The following is a 25,906-nucleotide window of genomic DNA, read 5'->3' on the forward strand; positions in this document are numbered from 1 at the left end:
ATGCTCAAATTCCTCCCTTGACCTGGAGGAAACCACAGCCATTGAGAATCTGCTATTACCAAACGCTGTCGAAAGTTTTCTCCAGGTACACCAGTGAGTTTAGACAGAGCACCCAGGAAGTGACTGCGTGTAAGAGGAAAAACATGTGAAAGTGTTAGTCCGTGGTATCCGACTCTGCGACCCCATGGACTGCAGCCCGCCAGCTTCCTCTGTCCATGGAATTCAGGCAAGAATACTGGAGTGGGTAGCCATTCCCTTCTCCAGGGGACCTTCCTGACCCGGAGCAGGAACCCGGGTGTCCTGCATTGCAGGCAGAGTCTTTGCCATGTGAGCCGCCAGGGCAGAGAATACCCAGTACCCACCGAGGCCCTGACCCACCCGTGTTCTCACCTTCTGGGCCAGAGCTTTGCAAGAGTCCAGCGCGTTGTCTCCATGCAGAAGTATAACCTTTCAGTGCAGGAGCAAGCTAGGCTCATCTTCCAGGTGTACGCAAGGGACCTTCTGGCTTGCCCTTCACACTGGCCTCGTTGGGTGTTTATGTCCAGGACCCAGGAACCACTGAAACAGCATAGGATTCAAGCAAACCAAAACACAAATCCTTACATAGTCCTGAGAGTCCAATGAGATAAAATGATGGATCAAAGGATTATTTTTGCTAAATAAAGCATTTTAGGTTTTGCATCTCACTGGACTCAGTTCTCAACAGGATGTTGTCCTCATGGCCTGGAATTTGGAACTTCCACCACAGCCATATAATCAGCCACCTCCGATTCATTTAGTTGAAACAACCCTTGATGAAGCCCTGCTGCACTTATAATTTAAACCTTAGAAATGGGAGAGGGATGGATAATGTGAAGGATTTTTTTCCGCCTCTGAAGTTAGCTTAGTGTACTAATTCAGAAAGTAGTTGGCTGCATCTGATTGCATGCCTTGGTAATCGGAGCCATCTGCCTCTCTGCTAAGGCGTTCACCTCTTTAATCCAGCTTAGAGCCCACAAACCACTCCTCGCTATCATTATGCCCTTGAACAGATGAGGCTGCGCAGAGTCCTTTGCTTTTCAACGTGTTGCTATCACTGAAAATACTTGGAGATTTTGTGATTTGTTTGTTGTTTTGAGTTTTCTCGGAGTGTTTGGTTTTCTTCCTCTGAGGGCAGACAGAATGGCTTTCCTTATGAAAACTATGATAAGTAACCAGGTGAAGAATCTAGGACTCGGTGGCGGGTCTGAAGAAAAGAAAGAAGAAGGAGGGGCGTCTGACCCCGCAGCTGCTCACGGGATGAGCCGAGAGGAGTATGAAGAGTACCAGAAGCAGATAATCGAGGAGAAGTGAGTACACGCGGCTCGGGCTCCCTGCCGGGCGGAGGGGCTCCTTGCGGCCACGCTGCCCAGGGCGCCCGGCCCTCCCGCTCCGCCCTTCAGGTGCCCTTCCTATGCCGTGGGCCTTGCTCAGCAGTGAGCCAGTTCCTAGCATCAACAGCTACTCTTGTCTTATCTGTATGAATGGAAATGAAAAATGCTAGCAACAAATCTACATGTCATCCTTAAAAGCAGCTGAAACTTTCTGATCCCGGCACATTTTAATTGACCTCAGGTGTTCAAATGAAAAATTGGGTGCCTGAATATTTTTACAGTCATCAGGAAATTCACCCTGTTAGGTGAATGTAGAAAGCTTTCAAATGGTGGGAATTCAGACTTTGCACCTGGAAGGGGCCTTAAAGAACAGAGTACAATCTTCTTGAACTTACATGTGCAGGGGGGAAAAAGCCTGGAAAATACAACATGACAATTATGTCATAAGACTTGCCTTCTCCAAAGACTCTGAATAGTTCTGTGGACTGCCTATTATGAAAACTATAAAGATACAGGAGAGTAGAACAGTATAATGAATGGCCATGTATACCTATGGCATAAGATTGACAGTTGATGTTCTGTCATGTTTGCTTACAGATAATTTGTTGGTTGGAGAATAGATGATTGATTGATAGATAAATAAGTACAGAGAACCATTTTTAAAGTAAATTACAGACATCCTGATACTTTACCCCTGGATACTTTACCTATATACCTCAAAACATAAGGACATTCTTCTGGCTATATAAAATGTAATAAAATAAAACATTAGTAACATTTCAGTTGAGTATTATGGAATGTGAATATTACCAATTTTTCCACTACTGATGACTGAGTGTAATCTATATTTAATTTTTTTAAGTTTAAGGTAGAATTTAAGAGTTTTAATAATCAAATCAACTGAGTATTGAAGCATCAGTCTTGAAGTTAAAAGTTCACGATATGTTACAAAAGTTTTTTGTGTGTGTGCCACTGTGGCTGTTTTGCTAATAATTACATGATAATTGCCTATGTCTTATTGCTGAAATGGTTAGAGGTGAAAGGGTTGATGACCTGGAGGAAACTAAGGAAGCTTAAAGCTTCCATTTAGTGGGAACCTTGTCTATTGTATTTTTTACTGAAAGCAATTGTGGCTTATAAAACTACCTAGAATGTATTGTGCTTGGCTCTGCAGTAAATTTAAGGTCTGTTGTTTTTTTTATAAATGCAGCTGCAAAAATAATGTGGGTGCTAAAATAATACGCAAAAAAAAGGCAGCATTCCTTGAATATAGGCCAGTTTTGCCTATGGCATGTTAAAAAAAAGCAGAAGCAGAAAAATAGCATCGAATGTTCTCAGCTCAAGGGGACCAATAAAAAGAAAATGGTCAAAAATATAGACTACACACCTGATATTAAAATATCACTTAATGTGTCCCAGTAATAAATCTGGTTACAGATATGGCATCTGTTTGATTAACTAATGTCATAGTTTTACCTAATTTTATATCTGGACAGATCAGAAACCAAAACAGTCAAATGGTATCATCAGTCAGTTATACACCAACTACTCAGCTCTGTGTGTGTATGTGTGTGTGTGTGTGTGTGTGTGTGTGTGATACATCTGTTTGCTCACCCAACTAAAGCGATGGTAGCAGGACAGTGAGGCTCACCTGCTTGCACAGCAAGAGGCAGGACTTCAGTCCACTGCTTGAGTTTCCAAGAGCTTCATCACCTAGAAGACAATATAAAGAGGCAAACATCAGGGGACTGTGCTCAGTAATTTGTAATAACCTATAAGGGGAAAGAATCTGAAAAAGAATATATATAAAGGGCTCCCCAGATGTCACAGTGGTAAAGAATCCATCTGCCAGTGGAGGAAACTCAAGAGACTTGGGTTCAATCCCTGGCTTGGAAAGATCCCCTAGAAGAGGAAATGGTAACCCACTCCAGTATTCTTGCCTGGAAAACTCCATGGACAGAGGAGCCTGGTGGGCTATAGTTCATGGGGTCACAAAAGGGTCAGATATGACTGAGCACACACACACGTATATATAAAGCAGAATCACTTTGATGTACACCCAAAACTAACACATTGTAAATCAGTTATACTTCAATAGAAAAAAATTTTTGAAATGTATAAATTGGAGCAACTACTACAATGAAAAAATTAGTAGGCATCAAAAATGGTTCACACAAGCTATATCTAGAGACAGCTACACACATCATAATATATATAATAATTCGAATGAATATTAGCAAATAAAAGCCTCCTTAACTTTTCCTCATCATTTTAGAAAAGTTATGGGATTGACTTTACTCATAACAAATCAAATACTACCCAACAATACACTCCACGGCACATTCATTTTTACTTTATTTCCATGTTCAGATTCCACCTCTCCCCCCACCCCCCACCATATTGGTAGTGTTAGTACTGAAAGAGGTCTATACCGAAATAGAATATTTGGCAAGTCCTAAATAAAACAACCTGTTTGTCCCTCCATTTCTCTCCGTTATATGAAAGCGTCCCCTCAGTTATGACACAGCTACTGCCATGCCATCACTTGTAACGTGAACTTTGACGCGCACCGCAGACTCAAGCATAAAAACGAAAATTATAAAGCATCCAGAAAAAAAAAGAAACAGAATATCTTTGCATCTTGGAAGTAGGCAGAAATTTCTTAAACATGACCCTGAAACCAGTGACCATAAAATTTTGAAATGAGGAATTAGACATTATCAAAGTTAAAAACGTGCACTGCAACTAGAGAACTATATACGTCCACAAAAAGACTTGTACAAAAATGTTCCCAGTAGCTTCATTCACAGGAGCCCAAACCAGGAAATAATCCAAGTGTTCATCAATAGAATGAATAAACAAACGAAATGTAGTCACACAGTAGAACACACTCAGTAATGAAAAGGAGCAAACCCCTGGTAAGTAAAACAAGCTGGATAAACCCCCAGGGTTTTTTTACGCAGAGTGAAAGAAGAGTTACACAGAAGAATGCATAGCGTGTGGTTACATTTGTATGAAGATCTAGAAGAGGCAAACCCAACCTACGGTGGGAAGAAGACAGTGGTGGCCTCTGGGACTGGGAGCAGGCGTTGATTGAGAGCAGGATGGGGGTATTTCCTCAGGTGATAGTAATGACTTTTACACGTTAATAGAGGTTGGGTTTACACAGCAAGAGCAGAACCGAGAGAAGAGAAAAAATACATGTATGTGCACACAGATATATACAAGATTCATCACAAGAAGCCAGTGTTCATGTGGCTGTGGAAGCCGGGAAATCCCACCATCTGCCCCCTGCAATCCAGGCAAGTCGGTGGTGCGGCTCTGAGAACTGGAGGGTTCGCAGAGCAAGAGGAGATTGCTGTCTCAGCTCAGCAGGCAGGCAGGCAGGCAGGAGGCCCTTTTGTTGATTCAAACCCTCCGTGGATTCCAAGAGCTCTGACCCCCTCCACGCACACACACACACACCGAGGAGGCCCTTCTGTTTCACTCCGTCCACCGCCCACCGATCCCAATGCTCATCTCACCTAGAAACAGCCTCCCAGCTCACTCAGAAATGATGTTTAATCAGGACACCCTGTGTCCCAATTGAGCTGACACACGAAGTTAACCAGCACAGTCCATTTAAGGTCTGTGCATTTAATAGCATGTAACATTTTGATTCAAAAGAAAAGGAGCCCCAATACTTTGGCCACCTGATGAGAAGAGCCGACTCACTGAAAAAGATCCGGATGCTGGCAGAGATTGAGAGCAGAAGGAGAAAGGGATGACAGAGGATGAGATGGTGGGATGACAGAGGATGGGATGGTTGGATTGGCATCACCGACTCAAGGGACATGAGTTTGAGCAAGCTCTGGGAGATGGTGAAGGACAGCCTGGCATGCCACAGTCCACGGGGTTGCAAAGAGTTGGACACAACTTAGCTACTGGACAACAACAAATAAACAGATATGTAATTGGAGGTGTGGTATGCACATTGAAGTGTTTGGGGGAAGAAAGTACTGATGTCAACAACTTTGAAATGTATCAGAAAATATGATGGATAAATGAATGGAGAGAGAAATGGAGAGAGAGGGCTAGGTAAGTGACATTTTCTAAAATGTATAGGAAGATGCCAATAGTAGGATATAAATGGTGAGTATATGCGTGTCAACTGTAAAGTTGTTTCAACTTTTCTGTACGCTTGAGTCTTTTTATAGTAAAGTATCGGTGTTGGGGGGAGATCGGCTTCTGCCCATGCCCCCGGGTCTCTGAGCTCTTCAGCAAGTTCTCTTTCCCTAAACGAGGAGACTCAGCCCAGGGTTCTCTCATGCCTCCTCCAGGCCTGACTTTTTGCCGAGGGAAATGAGTTCAGACAGTGTCCAAAGCCAGGGCCCCGTGATGAGCCGTTTAATATGATGCCTTCAGAGCCAACTCTTTTTCAGCCAGGCTTCTGTGTAATGGTTGAGATGATTCCAGAACTTGGAGTTAAGAAATAGAAACCAACGGAGCCACCTGAAAATAGGGTATTTATTTTAAGGCAAATCATGTAGTTCAGGGAGGAGGGCATGGCTACCCACTCCAGCATTCTTGCCTGGAGAATCCCATGGACAGAGAAACCCGGTGGGCTACAGTCCATAGGGTCACAAAAAGTCGGATACGACTGAGCAACTTAGCATAGCATGGCAGGTAGTTCAGTGGCAGAGAATCCACCTGCAATGCAGGAGACTCAGGTTGGATCCCTGGGTTGGGAAGATTCCCTGGAGAAGAGGATGGCAACCCACTCCGGTGTTCTTGCCTGGAAAATCCCATGGACAGACCACAGGCTCACAAAAAGTCGGAAACGACTGAGCAACTAACATGCTTCTTGCAAAGACGCTTCACCAGACCCGTTGCAGACATGCCCTCAGGCCTTGTGGGCTGAACCAGGACCAGAGCATCACTGGGAGTCACGGGCCCTCATTCGATCCCTGGCCACCCCGTCCGCCTCTGTGCGGCCGCTTTGTCCTTCCAGGGCAGTCAGCCCTCTGCTCCTCTGTCACCCAAACCACCCGTGGGGGTGGTCAGCCGATGTCCTCCCAGCTCACCTGTGAACAGACCCAGCCACACTGCGAGTCTCTGACTTACTCCGTCCCAAACCAAGTTCTCAGAGAAGAAATTCCACTTACCAGCTTGGTCTAGTCCTGTGCAGCTAGCGGGCAGGGCCACGCGTAAAATCTTCCTGATGCCGTCGTTGAGTCGCTCAGTCCCGTCTGACTGTTGGCGACCCCGTGGACTGCAGTCCCCTAGGCTCCTCTGTCCATGGGATTCTCCAGGCAAGAGTACTGGGGTGGGCAGCCATGCCCTCCTCCAGATGTCCTTCTCAACCCAGGGATCGAACCCACGTCTCCTGCCATGGCAGGTGGATTCTTTGCCGCTGAGCCAGCAGGGAAGCCCGTGTATAAAAGCAGCCTCTAACAACGTGCTTCGCTGGGCAGCTAGGAGAGGAGGTGGTTCAGGTGAGTGTCACCAACATCCTCAAAGGTGTCTACTTCTCTCTGGATCATCGAGGACAAGGGAGCCCACTTCCAACAGCAAATCACAAGTCCAATTAGGCCGTCCACAGAGCATTCTGAAAATCCACACTGTATCTTGTGTGAGTGATCCCTTCGCCCAGGGAAGTGATGGCTGTACCTATATTGGGACTTAGAGGGTTGACAATGAAGGGAAATAGCTTTATATTAAATCCCCAAATCCTGTCTGCCACCAAACGGCCCCCATCCTGGATGCTGCATCTCTGTTTGGCTTGTGTAAGAATCACTCAGGCCGTTTGTTAAAAATGTCACTTCTCAATGGCAGGGCCACGATGGAAGCAGGGGGATCTTTTAAGTGGCCAATGCGGCCTCTAATCAAGTGCCTCAAGTGGTAGAGAAAAGTGGGCAAAGCATGTGGGCTGTCTCCATGGTACGCAGTGAAGGAGACTGCCGCATCTGAGGGTAGCCTGATTTAAACAGTGGTTGAGAAAAATGGATCTCAGCCAATGGTGTTCTGAGCTGACCCACGGCATCCTGCGGTGACCCATCAGTTAATCGCATGTATCTCTCCCCAGTTTCTCGCCAATATCGGTGACATCAAGTTGATATTAATAGTTTGAAATCCACTTCAGTGGAAATACTGGCATCATGGAACCTGGCAGGTGCTACAGAGCTTCTTCCCCAGAAAGCTGGTTGTGATACATCAGCCAGTACACCACTACTTCCAGCTCTTTTTGATAATTCGGGACTAGAAACCTATTTTAAAAATCACTGCATAAGTCATGGTATGAAGATAAGAATCTACATGAGATACGATATGGAGTGACGGACATTCATGAGGCTGCGATGGTCAGAATGGAAGGCGTGGTGAGGAGAGACACTGGAAGAAGTCTGCACGACCTGGCTTATAGATGCTGACAACGGGAAGGGAGGAGCAGGTGTTTCTCCCTGGACTAAGGCGCCGTTTCCAGAGCACGTCTCTTTGGCAGGGTCACAGAGAGAACTTGTCGCAGTTGGATTCCCTGTCATTTATATTTTACATGTCCCTGTTCAGCTGTCAAGGATTGCAAGTGCTTTTTCTTTTAAATTCCACATTATTGTAGCTCAGAATTCTGATCCCTGTTTATTGATGGAATTAAATGAATTGAATAATGACTGAATCTCAAACTCTCAGTCACTGGGTGTAACTGTTTTGCAGAAACACAGCTATGCAGAGATCTGGAGAAGAACATCCTTTAAAACACAGAATTACGACTCTCACCTTGAGAATCTTGCAGAATCAAGGCAGCATGGGTGGAGACCGAACCTGGCCTTAAATAGATATGTGGAAAGTCCACATAAGGGTTTCTAAAAGGACGTCAGGAAAGGAAACGGAAGGAGATGCTAAGGGTTTGCTCCAAACATTTTTGTTCCATAAAAATAAGTGTTCTGTAGAATTTAAAACTTCTGTCCCAAGTACAAATTATTATGTGTAAAATAAGCTATAAGGATATATTGTACAAAATAGGGAACACAGCCAATATGTTAATTATGATCATTATAAATGGAAGATAACCTATAAAAATTGTGGGGGAAGAAAGAGGGAGGAAGAATTCCCTGGCAGTCCAACACTTAGGACTCTGAACTTCCCCTGCAAGGGGCCCAGGTTCAACCCCTGGTTGCGGAACTAAGATTTCCTATGCTGAGCGACACAGCTCAAAAAAACTTTCTTAAATAAAAGTTATAAATTGCTCTATTGTATACCTGTGACAACATAATATTGTACAGCAACTATATTTCAATGTTTTAAATTCTAGAAATAAATAAAACTTACGTCCCCAAAGTAATACCCTGCATCCTCTGTTATCAGCTTATACACCAATCATTTCAGAAGCAGTAAATGTGTCAGCCCCTAAAAAGTATAATAAAATAAGAAACAAAATGATTTAGAAAACATAGCTTCTCTCCATGATGCAGACAGGCTGGGAAGCTGCATGGTAGGCAAGCGCCCCAGGTGACTGTGATGCCTGTGCTCCCGGGAGGGGTGAGAGGAACACAGTGAGGTCAGCTCCCCACCAGGGTGGACCCCTGCCTCTCCCACGCTGCGTCACAGAGAGGTTCGCAGAACCGACGCGTCTTTGGGAAGTCAGGTCTGTACTCAGTCGTGAGCGTGCAATTCCAGACGGAGAGGCAGACGCCTGGGGATGTAGGAAAACACTCAAAGGGTGTGGCCCAGTGTCTGGCTCCTCTAAGCAGGGGGCTGGAGCAGCCAGTGGTCTCAGGTCCTCTGATCCTTCATTCTGATTCTTTCACTTTCAGGATGGAAAGAGATGCTGCATTTACACAGAAAAAGGCCGAGAGGGCGTGCCTCAGAGTTCACCTCAGAGAAAAGTACAGACTGCCAAAGGTGAGACTCTTAACACAATAAACAGTCATTTTTTACATAATAAGAAATGCAGAGTGTTGGATTATCAGCAAGGGTCACACTCTGAAGTCTGCGTGTGTGTATGTATAACAAATGTAACTATGCATAAATATGTATATAAATACATATATATTTATATGTCTTAATCATAACTGGGGCTTCCCTGGTGACGCTGGTAAAGAATCTGCCTGCAGTGCAGGAGACTGGGGTTCAATCCCTGGGTTGTGGAGATCCCCTGGAGAAGGGAAAGGCAACCAACTCCAGTGTTCTGGCCTGGAGAATTCCATGGACTCTATAGTCCATGAGGTCACAAAGAGCTGGACGCAACTGAGTGACTTTTGCTTAATTGTAATTGAGGTATTTGATATAGTGAGAAGAGCATTGAATTAGTTCATAAAAACTATATTCCAGGCACTTAACCTCTATGAACTTCCATTTCCTCTCAAAATGGAGCAACACCTGTTCATGTAAATTTATCTAAAGACTACAGAGCATCCGTACATGCACAATGAGAATAGCCATCATCCTAGCTGACGGTCACTGAGCTCTAAGTGCCAGGTACTGCTCTTGAGTTCTTTGCATGGATAAATTCATTCAGTCCTCGCCACAGTCTCATAAGTGTGTTCTCAGAGGCAACAGAGACGGAAAGAGAGTAACTACCCTCCTGCTAAGGGACAGGCACACAGACACACACAGACACCCCATCAGCTGGCTGTCTGTCTTCCAGAAAGATGGGGCATTTTAAGGAGATATATATATATATATGTATATATGTTTGTTGTTATTGAGGATATATTTTTGACAACTGTTCTGTGGTTTGGTGAGGATGTTAGGAGAACTGGGTTTGAATCCTGGCTCTGACATGGGCAATCTCAGACGGCTTCTTAATACATCTCAGCCTCCTTTTCCTCATCTATACCTTGGGGGCAGCGACGCATACTTCCTGAGGTCTTTGTCTGAAATAATAAGACAACTCGAGTGCCCGACTAGTGGAAAGAGCTCCGTGGGCGATCGCTCTTACTGCTGTTGTCTCTGTGCACAGAAGTCTTATTTCTCGACAATGACAGCAAGGGGCACGCCAAGGTGAGCAAACAGCGCAGGAACCGCCATCCTCTCAACCGAAAGCGGTAGGGCTTCCTGGGGGCTCAGTCAGTAAAGAACCTGCCTGCAGTGCGGGAAACCCAGGTTGGATCCCTGGGTCGGGAAGGTCCCCTGGAGAAGGACATGGCAACCCACTCCAGTGTTCTTGCCTGGAGAATCCCATGGATGCAGGAGCCTGGCGGGCTACAGTTCACAGGGTCGCCATGAGTCACGACTGAGCAGCTTCACTTTCTTTCATTTAAACTGAAAATGTCTGTCCTTCGGTTGTTTTTTTAATGGTGAGCCTGTGGTCTTGCGCACCTAGATCCTCAGCAGTGGACAACCTCATTTGCAAAATGGGTTGATGCTCTTCAGAGAAAAAAAATAATTCCCAAATCTCTAAGCTTGGCTTGTTTCTTTGGCACAAGAGCTTTTCCAACAGAAAGTATGGAAAGAGGGGAGAATTAGAGCCACGTGATGTATAGATTCGTATCCTCCCTGGAGGGACAGTGACCCTATTCAGCACAGGCTGCCTGCCTGCCAAGTCTCTTCAGTCATGTCCAGCTCTTTGCAGCCCTATGGACTATAGCCCGCCAGGCTCCTCTGTGCATGGCATTTTCCAGGCAAGAATACTGGAGTGGGTTGCCAAGCCCTCCTCCAGGGGGTGTTTCTGACCCAGGGATTGAACCCATGAAGCTTATGTCTTCTCCATTGGCAAACAGGTTCGTTACCACTAGCCCCACGTCTAGCTGCTGCTGCTGCTAAGTCACTTCAGTCGTGTCCGACTCTGTGCGACCCCTTAGACGGCAGCCCACCAGGCTCCCCCGTCCCTGGGATTCTCCAGGCAAGAACACTGGAGTGGGTTGCCGTTTCCTTCTCCACCACATCTAGCTACTGCTCCCCAAAGCCACCGAGAGGAGGCAGGACCATGAGAAGCTGATACACTGTGAACAGTGGAGCCCAGTAACTTAGTTGCATGGGTTCCTAATGCCCATGAGCCCATTTTTCTATAGCTGGCTCCAATGCACAACACATATGAGACCCCCGCCCGATTTTTTCATAGACCCCGAAAGAGACCTTTCAGTCTGTCTGAGAGTCTAAGCCATGGCCTGCCTCATTTCAGACATGAGAAAACCGCAGCCAAGGTGGGGTGGGGTGGGGGGCTCAGGGACTTTGCAAAACCCCACAACTGCGCAGTGACAGCACCAGGATTGGACCTCGGGCCTCTCAGCCCTGAAAAAGAGCGTCCTACCCACAAAGGGATTTGAACACAGCGCCCCCTGGCCCCAAGGTCTCTGCTCTTTCCACTGTTCACATGCGAGGCATCCTGGAAGTTTTAGAGCCGTTTGGAATTCCGCGTGGTTTAAAACTGCCCTGGCCCTTCCAGGACAATATGCCCTGCTCCTATTTCAGCGAAGCATCTCAGAATCCGTCCTCCAGAGACCCAGGCCCATCGCTTTCCCTGCTGCTCTGTCAGCTGACGGCTTGACGGGAGACCGTGAGCACAGACAAAACTCCGGTACAACCCGAGTAAATAGCGATAGTGTCGCCTGAAAGCGTTCCCCACGTCATCCTGCGCCATGGAGTTTACTTTCAGGTGGGGGCCTCCCTAAGAGTGCCTGGATGGTGTCAAAGTGAATTCTACACTTGATGCTTCGAGAATTTGCCCATGGTGTGAAAATTCCCAATAATACAATGGCTGCTTTTTTCGTCAGCACCTGGAAATTCTATCTAACCCCATGTGCACTGTTTGTAAAAATGGTAAGTAGGACTTCCCTGGTGGGGCAGTGGATAAGAATCTGCCCGCCAGTGCACGGGACTCAGGTTTGAGCCCTGGTTGGGGAAGATCCCACATGCTGTGCGCTCAACAAGAGAACCCACCCCAGGGAGAAGCCCGCCCGTGGCAGCAGAGAGTAGCTCCTGTTGCCGCAGCTAGAGAACATTCATGCGAAGCATCGAAGACCTGACACAGCCCAAGATAAATGAATGAATGCATTTTGAAAATAGCAATTATTAGGAAGAATGCCATCAAAGATCGGCCCTATCGTATACCGTTCAGTCCAGTTCTCCCCAGCCGTGACCGACGCCCCTGCCTCTGTGCAGGCCTTGGGCTTGGCGGGCAGCCTGCTGCACCCCCTCCGCCTTAAGAGGCCTTCATAGGCTCCCTGTCCCCTGCTGCCCACCCTTCCGAGCTGTAGGAGGCAGCAGGCCCTCAACAGCGCCCTAAGCTAGACAGGGGCAAGGGGCGGCAGACCTGTTCCCCAGGCCGAGACCAGCTGCAGGGCGGCAGCTCCTGCCTAAGCCAGATCCTGGCTGGGCGAGGGACTCGCAGTCAACAGCCGCCGCCCATGTGCGGGGCAGGAACCCAGCTCCTTCTGGCCCCCCGGGGTCCCCAGACGAAGCCGTGAAGCCCCCAGGCCGCCCCAGCAGAACCGCCCTTCAGGGGGTCTCAGTTCTTCCCCAGGGACTGCACGGTCTAGGAGGGTCAATGCGGGTGGCCAGGAGTGATTTCCAGAGGGGGCTTGTTTTTTGAAGTCCACTCTGCTGATATTAAGAATCACACAGCACTGTGCTGGTGCGTGGAAAGGCCGCTGGGCCCTGCTGGGGCAGCTGTCGGGAGGCAGGAGGGGGCCACGCCCTCGGGGGCCGCGGGTGGGCACGGCAGGGGGCCCAGCCGCTGTCTCTGAAGCCACCTGGATGCTGGCCAAGAAATTTTGAAACAGCTGGCTGTCACTGAGGAAGGGTTGAAGGAATTGGAATTTTCAGCTGCAAGAGGAGAAGACTTTGAGGAAATGATGGCTGTGGCAGAGAGTCATTTCCCAGGCCTTGAAAGTCTTTGTATCAAGTCAGCCTCTTGGGGGGTGGGGCTGCAGGCTGGCATGGAAACAGGTTAGCTCGTAGGGCTTCCTTTGAGTATTCAGAAGAGTCTGCATAGTGGAACCTTTAGAAAGAACCTTCCGAAAACCACAACGGGAATATAGATGGTGGGTTTTCCTCTCCTAGATGTTCCCATAAGGAGCCCTGCGAGGAAAGCCAGGTAGTGGCCTGTGGGCGTCACCGCAGTGGGGAAGGCCAAGGCCGTGGAGATGCACTTGGTGAACCAGAGCAGAAGGGATGAGGGCCAGTGTGTCGGGACTGGGCCTTCGCAGCAGCCCAGACCGTCTCAGGGCGGCCTGGGCCAGCACAGGGACGGAGCAACAGGTTCTCGAGTCTTTCCCCGCAACCCCTTCTCGGGGCTTGCCTTCCTGATTACTGCACTAATGAGAACTTGAGACCCAAACACAGCGGCCTAACACATCTAAACAGTGCCGGGCAGAGAGCACGGCTCACCAGGGCCTTACCCGACCCCCAAGAACAACCTTCCCTCTCCTGGGGATTTGCAGAATCCTCGGTCCAGGGGCCGTCTCATAAAATCCATGTTGGGTAAACAGCCCGACTAACAGTGTGAACAGCCCACAGAGGGTTGGACACGCTCACCAGGTGCTCCCCGATAACGAGGCGGGACCCCTGGGGGCCTCATTCACGGTTCCCTGGGGTCACTCCCAGCGGTTACATAACCAGCAGGAGGCGGTCCTGGGCCCGAACCCTCGCCCCGGCCCAACGAGAGCAGATTTGAGGGAAATGTCTTCCCAGGAGCTGTCGGGTCTGATGAGGATAACTCCGTCACATTCTGGAATTAGAACTGTATTTTCGAAAGAAGTCATTTGGCCGGTGTTTCCTGCGAAAAGGAATTCTAGTCGACCGCTGATGGGGGAAGGGAAATTCGGTCTCTGAAACGAGCCGCAGCGCTCTGACTTCCGCCAAACAGCACACGCCTCCCCTCCGGGTTTTCCGCTCACCATCAGGACACCCTCGTGTCTTCTGATGCCCACTGTTCATTGCAGTCATCGCAGGAGTCAAAAGAGTGCGGTCATCAAATCGCAATAACCAGACATGTAGGGAGAAGAGTATACTCGCCGTGTCCCCGCCCTCAAGAGCCTCCCACCACCCCCATCTCAGCCCCCCGCCCAGGTCATCACAGGACGTTTGTGTCCACGCGTACGTCGGTTTCCTCTGCTTTTCAAATGCCAGTAATCAGGGGACTCCAACGGCCTGAAGTAACCCACAGTCCTCGTGTTAAGACTTGGGTCCTGTCCCACTCAGCGTCCTGTCCTGGGTCTCCAGCGCTTTCTCCCCACTGGCCTCTCCCAACTAAAGTGAGCAGCACTTTGAGTGAAGGTGGCTTTCTGGGCATCTCCCTAAATGGGCGGTTCCCGCTGCTCTGCTGAAGTCTTCCTCCTGAAGAGCCTCTGAGGTCAGTCTTGCTGCAGTAGACAGTCCCGCTGTCTCCTCTGGGCCCCGTTCCTGGAGCAGCCCTTCCCAGGGCAGAGCCTTCCTCCTGGAGATGCTCTGAGGTCGGCCTTGATGCAGTAGATGGTCCTGCTGTCTCCTCTGGGCCCCGTTCCTGGAGCAGCCCTTCCCAGGGCAGAGCCTTCCTCCTGGAGATGCTCTGAGGTCGGCCTTGATGCAGTAGATGGTCCTGCTGTCTCCTCTGGGCCCCGTTCCTAGAGCAGCCCTTCCCGGGGCAGAGCCTTCCTCCTGGAGATGCTCTGAGGTCAGTCTTGCTGCAGTAGACAGTCCCGCTGTCTCCTCTGGGCCCCGTTCCTGGAGCAGCCCTTTGCGGGGCAGAGCTTTCCTCCTGGAGATGCTCTGAGGTTGGTCTCACTGCAGCAGACAGTCCCGCTATCTCCTCTGGGCCCTCTTCCTGGAGCAGCCGTTCCTGGGGCAGAGCCTTCCTCCTGGAGATGCTCTGAGGTCGGTCTCGCTGCAGTAGACAGTCCCGCTGTCTCCTCTGGGCCCTCTTCCTGGAGCAGCCCTTCTCCGGGCAGAGCCTTCCTTGCCCCGTCTTGCTCAGCGCTTCCTCCTTGAAGCCCTCCCTCTCTCAGCCTCTCAGTGCCACCCTCCTCATTCTGCTCCTTCACCTGTCTCTCCTCTCTTTCCAGGGTTACCTCCCCGGTCTGCCCCCGGGTTTCCGAACATCCCCGGTGCTTCCTCCGTCTTCTCTTTGCCCCCCTCGCCGTCACGTTCTCCCGAGTAGCGACGTCTCCCGTGGCCTCAGCTGCCACCTCGACGTGTGCTGCTGGCCCTCCAGCCTCCACCTCCTGTCTGCACCTTCTCCCTAAAGGTCACCATCACACCCACCTCTCCTTGGGCACCTCCAGCTCAGACCCAGAAAGACCCTGACCCCCTCCCAGCCCTGCTCCTACAGGCTCCATCTCCGCCGGGGCCCCCAGCCCGCACTGCCCCCCAGGCTCACCCTTGCCTGGTCCCTCCTCCTCCAGCCCCGCACAGAGCAATCAGCAGGCGACCGTCATTCCACCTCCTAAATCCTTCTCAACTCGCCCCAAGTGCAGGGCTCAGCACCTTTCAGCAACTTGACGACAATACCCCTCGTGTGTGCGTTAAGTCTCTGCAGCCGTGTCCGACGCTTTGCGACCCCATGGACTGCAGCACGCCAGGCTCCTCTGTCCATGGGATTCTCCAGGCGAGAGTACTGCAGTGGGTTGCCATTTATAATACCTCTTAAGTAGTTTTTTGATTGTGTCTTGTTTCCCTCAAAATTGCAGAGTAAGGTTTCCAAGATGGAAACAGATTCTGTTCTTCCCCATTAAAAAAAAAAAAAAAAGGGCTTAGCATGACTTTTCAGAGTCGAGTCCAGCCTCCTGGCCTGCACACCATGAGGCGGCCCTAACTTCCCAGCCTCACCTCTTGGGGCCCCTCTCCTGGACTATCTCCTCCTCCCACCTCACGTCCCCTACACCCTGCTCCCCGTGACCCCTTTCCTTCCTGGAAGACGTTGCTCTAGTGCTGCTTCTTCCAGAACCTTCCGTGACCTCCCTCCTCTCCCCCTCCCTGGTGCTCCCATAACGCCTGGGTGCATGTCTCCTGTGTCATCTTTCCACCCTGAATACTCTCACCTGCTGGGTCGTGTGCTTGTTCACAAAGCGGCTGAGGTGTTTGTCTTTGTCCTCGGGGCCTTGCATGGTGTCTGACATGGACAGGCTGTACATATACACACACATGCACGCACACACACAGACATATGCACATACTACACAGAGACACACATACACACACGTACATACGCACCTACTGCACACACAGACATATGCACATACTACACAAAGACACACACATACACACACATATGCACCTACCACATACATACGCATAGACACACACATAAACACCCCCACACAGAGAAGGCTTGCTGAGTGATCAGTGTTAGTCAGGAAAAAAGATAAACAGAAGCACACCCAGAGAACAAAATATCAAAATCAGCAGAAGGAATCTGCCACAAGAGTTAAATTACAATCAGTTTTCATGAAAAGAACAAGTCTGGATTCGACATTATGATTCCGTATAAAAATACAGAGGTTACTTTAGCTCATAATTAGGATGTCATATTTTTTCAAGCAGAGGAAGTCATACTTATAAATAAAGCCCAGAGTTTTTTTCTTTTCTAAAAACCAAGGTGTGCCCCCCCCTTTCCTAGCCAATTCAAAATGTATATGTAAGTCAAGCCAAATTAATAAGAGAAAACAGCTCCACAATGAGCGCTAATCCTATTAACAGAATTGTCAATCTAAGTTAGTCATTGAAAAATAATGTCGGCCCCCTGCTGAGCCATAGGCTTTAGTTACACCTGGTGTTTGTCTGCTGTATTAAGGGCATCGCTTGCTTTGAACAAAGATGAAGATAGAAGAAAATCTATCAGTAGGGCTTCTTTCAACATACTACATTGAGGGCATCATTAGAACTGAAACTTAAAGCTGCCTCTTATAGGCAGAGACGATTCTGTTAGCCTCTCTGCCTGCCTTCTTCAGACCAGGCACTCTTGGGGCTGCCCCGCAGGGTCCCAGGCACTAAAACCATCCGCTTCCGAGCAGCTGTTTCTGGCGGCAACTCGGAGGCCCTCCAGGGCCCGCTAGGCGCCGTCCCTTCCCGCTCCTCCCCTGCTGCCCCGGTCCAATTTGCTGCTTCTGCTCCTGCCCTGGGAAGAGCTGAAGGTCCTGGGGGACCTGGGGAGGGGAGAAACAGTCATCAGGTTGGGATGTGCCACCTTCTCAATCCTCACAGCCACCCTGGAAGGGCGGGAGACCTCATTTCCCCTGCTCAGATAAGAACAGCAGCTCAGAGAGGGTGCCGGAATTCCCACGGTCACACAGCCGGTAAATGGCAAAGCTCGACCTCAGGATGATCTGACTCACCAGCCAGGTTTTCCTACCAGACCCAGCAGCGGGGCTGGGCTCTCCTCCCCTAACAAGCAGAAGGACCTTGCACGAGCCTCTTCACCTCCCAGGACCTCGGTCTCCGCATCTGTAGAGGAGAGGCTTGGACAGGTGGCCTCTAGGAGCTCTCGAGTCCCCCCGGAAAGTCTGCAGACAGGAGAGCAGTGTGAGATGCACACGGTGGGGGGTCTCCAACCTCGAGAACCCCCTGTGCACTCTCAGTCCTCATCAGAAACGGGCAGCTCTTTCCAGAGTCACAGCCTCTGTCTCGCTCTCGAGTGCTGAGGGCTCCTCCAGGAGCTAAAGAGGGACAGACCACGCGGTGTCGCAGAAGCTGACGCTAGCAAGCCCTGACAGGGTCTCAGCACCTCTCACGCATTAGAATTCACCCAGGGAAGCTTCTAATTAAAAAAAAAATTTTTTTTTAAAACACACACTTTTTTTTTTTGAGGTGGACCATCTTTTAAAGTCTTTATTGAACGTGTTACAATATTGTTTCTGTGTTCTGTTGGTGGTGAGGCATGGAGAATCTTAATTCCCCAACCAGGGGTCGAACTGGCACTCCCTGCATTGGAAGGTAAGCTCTTAACCACTGGACTGCCAGGGAAGTCCCAGGAAAGCTTTTTAAAACTTCTGTTGCCTGGGTTCCTGCCACAGATTGTGCCTGCGTGGATGCTCAGTCGTGTCCAACTCTTTTGCGACCAAACACTTTAGCCCACCATGCTCCTTTGTCCGTGGGACTTTCCTGGCAAGAATACTGGAGTGGGTCACCATTTCCCCCTCCAGGGGATCTTCCCCATCCAGGAATCGAACCTGGATCTCCTGCATGGCAGGCAGATTCTTTACTGCTGAGGCACCGGGGAAGGCCCTGCCACAGATCACTAGATCTGGGGGTGGGACCTGCTCCTCGTGTTTCAGAGGCGCGGAGAATGTTGAGAACCACAGAACAGGGGAGAAAACATAAGCTCAGTCCTTCGGCAGCATCTGGTCAGAGCAAGGATGACTGTGTCCGCTGGAACCTGGCGGCCAAGGACCTCACACCCTCCTCCTCGGTCCAGCCCAAACTCCACCTCACGTGCGGCAAAGCAGGCCCTGCCCCTTGGCCTCTCTGCAGAGGTGTCTGTCGACTGGCTGCACTGTTTGGTCTACACCCCCACCCCCTCAGTGTCTTGTAAACTCTAGCAGGACGGGAGCCGGGGAATACTTCACCTTGCCTAGGGGCCAGCGTGACAGCCTCACTCGTCACAGGACGGTTCGTGAAGACAGGTGACTGCTGACATTGGTGAGCCTCAGAAACAGGTATAACATCAAATAGTAGCTCAACTGGCCCAAGTGAAAGAAAGCTAGCAACACAGCTATTCGGTGTCCTAAAGTCCAAAAGCAAAGAAACAAACTGAAACCAAAATCAAATCTCGGGGTGGTGGTGGTGGTTTGTTCTCTAAGTTGTGTCCGACTCTTTGCGACCCCATGGACTGTAGCCCACCAGGCTCCTCTGTCCATGGGATTTTCCCTGCAAGAACACTGGAGTATGTTGCCATTTCCTCCTCCAGGGGATCTTCTTGACCCAGGAATCAAACCTGCATCTCCTGCTTGGCAGGTAGATTCTTTACCACTGAGCCGCCTGCGAAGTTAAAGTCATATCTTCCTCTTGTTGTTGTTGGGTCGCTCAGTTGTGTCCGACTCTTTGCAATCCCATGGACTGCAGCACACCAGGCTTCCCCGTCCTTCACCGTCTCCCGGAGTTTGCTCACACTCATGTCCATATCGCTCTGGTATGTGTCTGCATATCAAGCTTGACTGACTGGACTCTACGTGGGAACACTCAACTTTTTGGCGATATAACCATGTGAAATAGTTGATCACCGTATTTCCATTTTGATACCAGATGAGGACCAGTTTGCCAAGATGAGGAAGAAGGAAGTCTGAATCCAGGATCATGCTTACCCTTCAGCGAAAGGTCAGAAGCAGTCAGAGGAGTAACAATGGCAGGAGGCGGTGATTTAAATAATGGGGCATTCAGCCCTGGCAATTAAGATTATAAATCTGGTTAAAAGGCAAGAGATTAAGACTGATTCTGGCCAGCCAGCCTAAAAATAATTAGTTCTTAACTGCATTAGACAATATCCCATATTGATGAGATTTCTAGAAATGAGAAGACTTATGAAACAGGACCCTGAGAAATGAAGGTAGCCTGTGCGTTCCTCCATATATGCTAGCTCACTTCACGCCCTTCTCATTCATCCATTCATTCACCTGCCAGGAGTTCTCAGCATCAGACTTCCGCTCCCTCCCTGGGGCTGGTTCATATCAGCTGTACCTGCACTTGGGCTCAGAGTGTGTGGTGAGGCATTGATGCCTTTCCTCGATGCATGAATTCTGTCAAAATATTCCTGGCGTTCCCAACCTGGAGCAGCAAAGTCAGGACCAGACACCCATTGCTTGGATTGCGGAGGAGTCCCTCTCAGCAGGGCAGTTTGTCGAGCAAGGGGAGGCAATGCGCAGGGTCGAGTGTATGAATCGCATGCGCGCGAGTGCACGCTCAGTCACTCAGTCGGGTCCGACTCCGTGTGACTGCAGGGGCTGTGGCCCCACTGTGGCCCCCCAGGCTCCTCTGTCCATGGGATTTTCCCGGCAAGAACGCTGGTGGGGGTGGTGGTTTAGCTGCTGAGTCGTGTCCAACTCCTGTGACCCCGTGGACTATAACCCGCCAGCTCCTCTGTCCATGGGGTTCTCCAGGCAAGAACACTGGAGCGCTTGCCACTTCTTTCCCCGGGGAATCTTCCCGACCCAGGGATCGAACCCACGACTCCTGTGTCTCCTCCCGTATTGGCAGGTGGATTCTTTCCCTCTGAGCCACCGGGGAAGGCCCTGGGCAGGCCTTAACTGCTTGCTCTGTCCTGATCTTTCTCTTAAGGGCTGATACCCTCCCACCCTCTTGTCTCACTGCCCATTCCTTCTTTCTCCCAGGAATCCTTTCAGCAGGATCTTCACGCCCTGCTGCCTTTTTTCTTCCAAAATATTCACAAGCACAGTGACTATTTGCCCTGAGCTGAGAGGCTTACAAGGCTGTTTCACAATGTATCTCGTTCGAACCTGGTGACAAGCACAGAGACGTTCTTACCACCTGGAGGGGTGTGGATGCTGGACTTCCCAGGAATGCCTTTACAAATTACATACGTCTTATTTCAAGTGGGCAGGGCCCCGGCATTTAGGTGGGCTGAGAATCCAGGCTGCCCCCTGCTTTTCCCCCTCTTCCTTCAAAAATGCCCAGAGGACCGTCCATAAGGGAGGCACCCTCGAGGGCAGGTGGATACAAAATAAATAGAAACGGAGGCTTGGCCGGGAGCCCCTGGGGATTAACTAACTAATTAATCCCCACACCAGTTTGATGAGGAACTAATTGATCCGTTAAGCGCTTTGAGGGGCCAAGGCCTGGCCAAGTGCATGGGAGCTTCTGTCACCTGGGAAGGTGACACTGAGAGCCCTCCTTCCCAGGCTGTCCAGGGAGAGTCAGGGTCAGGGTCGCGCCCCCCAGAGGCATCCTTCCCCGTGGCATCAGAAGTCTGCGTTCCGAGGAGGGGAGAGAAAGCACAGAAGTAAACATGGAGAGGGAATTCTGGGTAGGGCGGGGCAGGTAATCTAGATGTCCCATGTTGGAAGGTGAGCCTCCAAGCTCCATGACCACGTGTGTGTCTCTGTGTTAGTCGCTCAGTTGTGTCCATCTCTCTGTGACCCCATGGACTGTAGCCCACCAGGCTCCTCTGTCCAGGGGATTCTCCAGGCAAGAATACTGGAGAGGGTTGCCATTTCCTTCTCCAGGGCATCTTCCCGACCCAGGGATCGAACCTGGGTCTCCTGCATTGGCAGGTGGATTCTTTATCATCTGAGCCCCCGGGGAAGGCCCTGTGTGATCTTCCGTGTCCCCCAAAGCCCAGTGTGCCCCATGTTACAACCTGATCTCAGAACGTCATATCTGAGAGCAGCCATCTAAGAAATGAAAGCACCCTTGCCTTTCTCAGAGAAATTTGTTCTGTAGAGTCTTCTCTGTTACGAAACAGAGGACCCTGCAGCCTGAGGGCAGAGGCATATTCAGAGGCCAGGCAGCAGGAACTAAGAGACTGCAGAACAGGGAGCGACAGGAGGGCCACAGGTGAAAACTGTAAGGCAGTAGCCGCAAGCAAGCCTGGCCCGGGCGTGCTGAGCTGGAGCCCTGGCGTCAACGATTCACTCAATAAGCAGTGGAGTGCGCCAGACTTGTTTCTAGGGCTCAAGGACGTAAAGCTGAGTTTGAGCCGCCTCTGTATCTGGCAGAAGGGCAGGAACGGGTGATGGTTAACCGGAAGTTGGCCCTAAAGAGTGATGGCTGAATGGAGACAGCCCGGTCCGGCCCTGTGAGCCTAGCGCCCCCCGGCCCCAGAGAGGGCTCAGCTTGGGCCACTGAGTCACAGCCCGGGGCTGGTAGAAAACAAAGCGGGCAGGGGGGCCCTGAGGCAGAGCTGGTCAGCTTCTCCGGTATCAGCAGGACAGACAGGGAGTCTGAAAATGCAGACTGCTGGACCCCAGCCTGGAGTTTCTGATCCAGTAGGTCTGGGGTGAGTCGAGAATTTGCGCTTCTAACACCTTCCCGAGTGATGCCAATACTGCCCGGTGCAGCGACCACGCGTCCCTGTTTTTAATTACTGAGCTGCTTTTGGCTGCGCTGGGCCTCGCGTGCTGTGCTGGGTCTTCTCTGGCTGCGGCGAGCCGGGCTCCTCTTGGTTGTGGTGTGACGGCTTCCCCCGCAGTGCCCTGTCTCGCTGTGAGTGCCGGGTCTAGAGCAAGGGCTCGGTAGTCGTGACACACGGGTGGCCTCTTCCCAGACCAGAGCCCCCGGCATCGGCAGGCAAATTCTTAACCCCTGGACCAGCAAGGAAGCTCCTCACCCTTTGAGAACCACTGTGCTAGAAGCTTCTGAGACCCAAGTGCAGAGAGATAGGGCATCTCAGCTGGGACGTCCGGCCTCCGCAGCTGGTCCCAGACCCAGGTTCTGCCGCGAGATGGCCAAGTGTGTCCTTCCCCGCATCCTTTCTCAGCAGGCCTCGAGCCCCCTGCCGCGGTCAGGGTCGGCCGGTTGGTTGGTTTCAGAAGGATTTTTCCTCTGTCTCCGTGTTTGTTTTTCCGCACAGAGCGAGATGGATGAGAACCAAATCCAGATGGCTGGAGACGATGTGGATTTGCCCGAAGACCTCCGGAAGATGGTAGATGAAGATCAAGAAGAGGAGGAAGACAAGGATTCTATCCTCGGGCAGCTACAGAACCTTCAGAACATGGACTTGGACGCCATCAAAGAGAAAGCCCAGGCCACCTTCTCGGAAATCAAGCAGACGGCGGAGCAGAAGTGCGCCGTGATGTGAGGCGGCAGGGACGGAGGAGGCCGGTCAAGGCGGAGCTGACCGCTCCCCTGAGAGGCGCTTCCAACAGCGTCGGCGTGATCGTAGTGAACGCTAAAGAAAACCGCGATGAAAACTCGCCACCAACACATAGATGACTCCTCGGTTGTTCTAAATGTTCCTGGTAGCGCCCCTGACAGCAGGAATCACACTGTCCTTTTAGTTGTAAATATGACGAAGCCTGAACTTTTCAGCTGTGAATGAAGCAGAACACACATCTGCTTAAGGGTCTGCAGGACGGCCAGGAAGAAACAAAAGCAAACGTTATTTCACCTCCGACTTTCTGCTGACAGGACAAGGTCCTGTCTCTCTCCAACCATTAGCAGGACTCCGGGTCCCTTCAGAGAAAGATGTGGAAGGTCAGGGTGCCCCCCGGAGCCCAGACTGAAGACTCAAGGGCTGTCAGAGATCACACCACCTCTGTCTCCAGGGTGTCGTTGGTGCTTCTCATGGATGCTTGCACGAAGCGGAGGGGCTGGGATGGGATAGGAAACGAGAGAGGAGGCAGAGAGGAGACCTGGCCGGTGTTTGCACCACGATCACCCTTCCAGAAGGGTAGGAAGAATGGTTTGGGTGGAGGTGGGAGGTTGGGGAGAGGGGCGGCTCAGAGGTGGGGTGGGGGGCCGTGGGGGGCACCTGGAGCGGCTAGCACTGGTCCAGTATTCGGTGTCAGCTCCTCTGTCTGACCTTGGTAACAGTATGGGGACCGTGAGGGTGGACAAACAGACTGAGATATTAAGTCCGCCCGGGGGCGTGTCTCTCTCCCACCCTCTTCTCCCCTCTGCCCCCCGGGGGCGTGTCTCTCTCCCATCCTCTTCTCCCCTCTGCCCCCCGGGTGCGTGTCTCTCTCCCATCCTCTTCTCCCCTCTGCCCCCCGGGGGCGTGTCTCTCTCCCATCCTCTTCTCCCCTCTGCCCCCCGGGGCGTGTCTCTCTCCTAGACCCTTCTACACTCTGCCCCAGCAGGAGGGGCATCTCAGCTCGTCCGCTCCGCAGCTTCCACCCAGGTTCTGCCCGAGATGGCAGTGTGTCCTTCCCACCGCATCCTTTCTCACAGCCTCGAGCCCCTGCCGCGGCAGGTCGGCCGTTGTTGTTCGAGTTTCCTCTGTCTCCGTGTTTGTTTCCCCAAGCGGATGGTGTGACCAAATCCCAGATGGCCTGAACGATGTGGATTTGCCCGAGACCCCGGAGGTAGTGAGTCAGAGAGAAGACAGGATTCTATCCTCGCGCTACAGAACCTCGACATGGCTTGACGCCATCAAAGAAGCCCAGCCCCTCTCGGAATAGCAGACGGCGAGCAAAGTGCGCTGTAGGCGCAGCGGAGCCGGTCAGCGGAGCTGCCGCTCCCCTGAAGGCGCTTCCAACCTCGCGTGTCGAGTGAACGTAAGAACGCGATAAAACTCTCCACATCACATAGTGACTCCTCGTGTTCTAAATGTTCCTGGTAGCCCCTGACGCAGGAATCACCGTGTCTTTAGTTGTAATATCGACAAGCCTGACTTTTCAGCTGTGAATGACAAACCACATCTGCTTAAGGGTCTGCAGATGCCAGACAGACAAAAGCCAAACGTATTTCACCCGCTTCTGCCCGGACAAGGTCCGTGTCTCTCTCCAACCATTAGCGACTCGTCCCTTCGGAAAGACCGTGGAAGGTCAGGTGCCCCCTGGCCCAGACGAAGACGGGGGCGTGTCTCTGTCCCACCCTCTTCTCCCCTCTGCCCCCCGGGGGCGTGTCTCTCTCCCATCCTCTTCTCCCCTCTGCCCCCGGGTGCGTGTCTCTGTCCCACCCTCTTCTCCCCTCTGCCCCCCGGGGGCGTGTCTCTCTCCCATCCCTCTTCTCCCCTCTGCCCCCGGGTGCGTGTCTCTGTCCGCACCCTCTTCTCCCCTCTGCCCCCCCGGGGGCGTGTCTCTCTCCTCCTCTTCTCCCTCTGCCCCCGGGGGCGTGTCTCTCTCCTCCTCTTCTCCCCTCTGCCCCCCGGGTGCGTGTCTCTGTCCCACCCTCTTCTCCCCTCTGCCCCCCGGGGGCGTGTCTCTGTCCCATCCTCTTCTCCCCTCTGCCCCCCGGGTGCGTGTCTCTGTCCCATCCTCTTCTCCCCTCTGCCCCCCAGGTGCGTGTCTCTCTCCCACCCTCTTCTCCCCTCTGCCCCCCGGGGGCGTGTCTCTCTCCCACCCTCTTCTCCCCTCTGCCCCCCGGGGGCGTGTCTCTCTCCCATCCTCTTCTCCCCTCTGCCCCCCGGGTGCGTGTCTCTGTCCCACCCTCTTCTCCCCTCTGCCCCCCGGGGGCGTGTCTCTCTCCCATCCTCTTCTCCCCTCTGCCCCCCGGGTGCGTGTCTCTCTCCCACCCTCTTCTCCCCTCTGCCCCCCGGGGGCGTGTCTCTGTCCCATCCTCTTCTCCCCTCTGCCCCCCGGGGGCGTGTCTCTGTCCCATCCTCTTCTCCCCTCTGCCCCCCGGGTGCCTGTCTCTGTCCCACCCTCTTCTCCCCTCTGCCCCCCGGGGGCGTGTCTCTCTCCCATCCTCTTCTCCCCTCTGCCCCCCGGGTGCGTGTCTCTCTCCCATCCTCTTCTCCCCTCTGCCCCCCGGGTGCGTGTCTCTCTCCCACCCTCTTCTCCCCTCTGCCCCCCGGGTGCGTGTCTCTGTCCCATCCTCTTCTCCCCTCTGCCCCCCGGGGGCGTGTCTCTCTCCCACCCTCTTCTCCCCTCTGCCCCCCGGGTGCGTGTCTCTCTCCCACCCTCTTCTCCCCTCTGCCCCCCGGGGGCGTGTCTCTGTCCCATCCTCTTCTCCCCTCTGCCCCCCGGGTGCGTGTCTCTCTCCCACCCTCTTCTCCCCTCTGCCCCCCGGGTGCGTGTCTCTGTCCCACCCTCTTCTCCCCTCTGCCCCCCGGG

General features: G+C 51.8%; 1 protein-coding gene across 1 annotated transcript; it reads left to right on the forward strand.

Moving 5' to 3' along the window:
- Window positions 1-1,161: 1,161 nt before the first annotated feature.
- Window positions 1,162-22,989, forward strand: CPLX4 (complexin 4). Its single transcript, XM_020893423.2, has 3 exons — window positions 1,162-1,328; window positions 9,140-9,227; window positions 22,762-22,989. The coding sequence occupies exons 1-3, from the start codon at window positions 1,162-1,164 to the stop codon at window positions 22,987-22,989; spliced, it is 483 nt and encodes a 160-aa protein (XP_020749082.2).
- The last annotated feature ends 2,917 nt before the right edge of the window (window positions 22,990-25,906 follow it).

Source organism: Odocoileus virginianus, chromosome 22, assembly GCF_023699985.2.
Source record: "Odocoileus virginianus isolate 20LAN1187 ecotype Illinois chromosome 22, Ovbor_1.2, whole genome shotgun sequence".
Taxonomy (NCBI): domain Eukaryota; kingdom Metazoa; phylum Chordata; class Mammalia; order Artiodactyla; family Cervidae; genus Odocoileus; species Odocoileus virginianus.

Excerpts from the sequence above, each read along its gene's own strand:
- CPLX4 (XM_020893423.2), top strand. The coding sequence starts at position 1,162 with ATGGCTTTCCTTATGAAAACTATGATAAGTAACCAGGTGAAGAATCTA. Across the intron at positions 1,329-9,139 it reads AAGCAGATAATCGAGGAGAA|GATGGAAAGAGATGCTGCAT; the intron begins GTGAGTACACGC and ends TTTCACTTTCAG. Across the intron at positions 9,228-22,761 it reads AAAAGTACAGACTGCCAAAG|AGCGAGATGGATGAGAACCA; the intron begins GTGAGACTCTTA and ends TTTTCCGCACAG.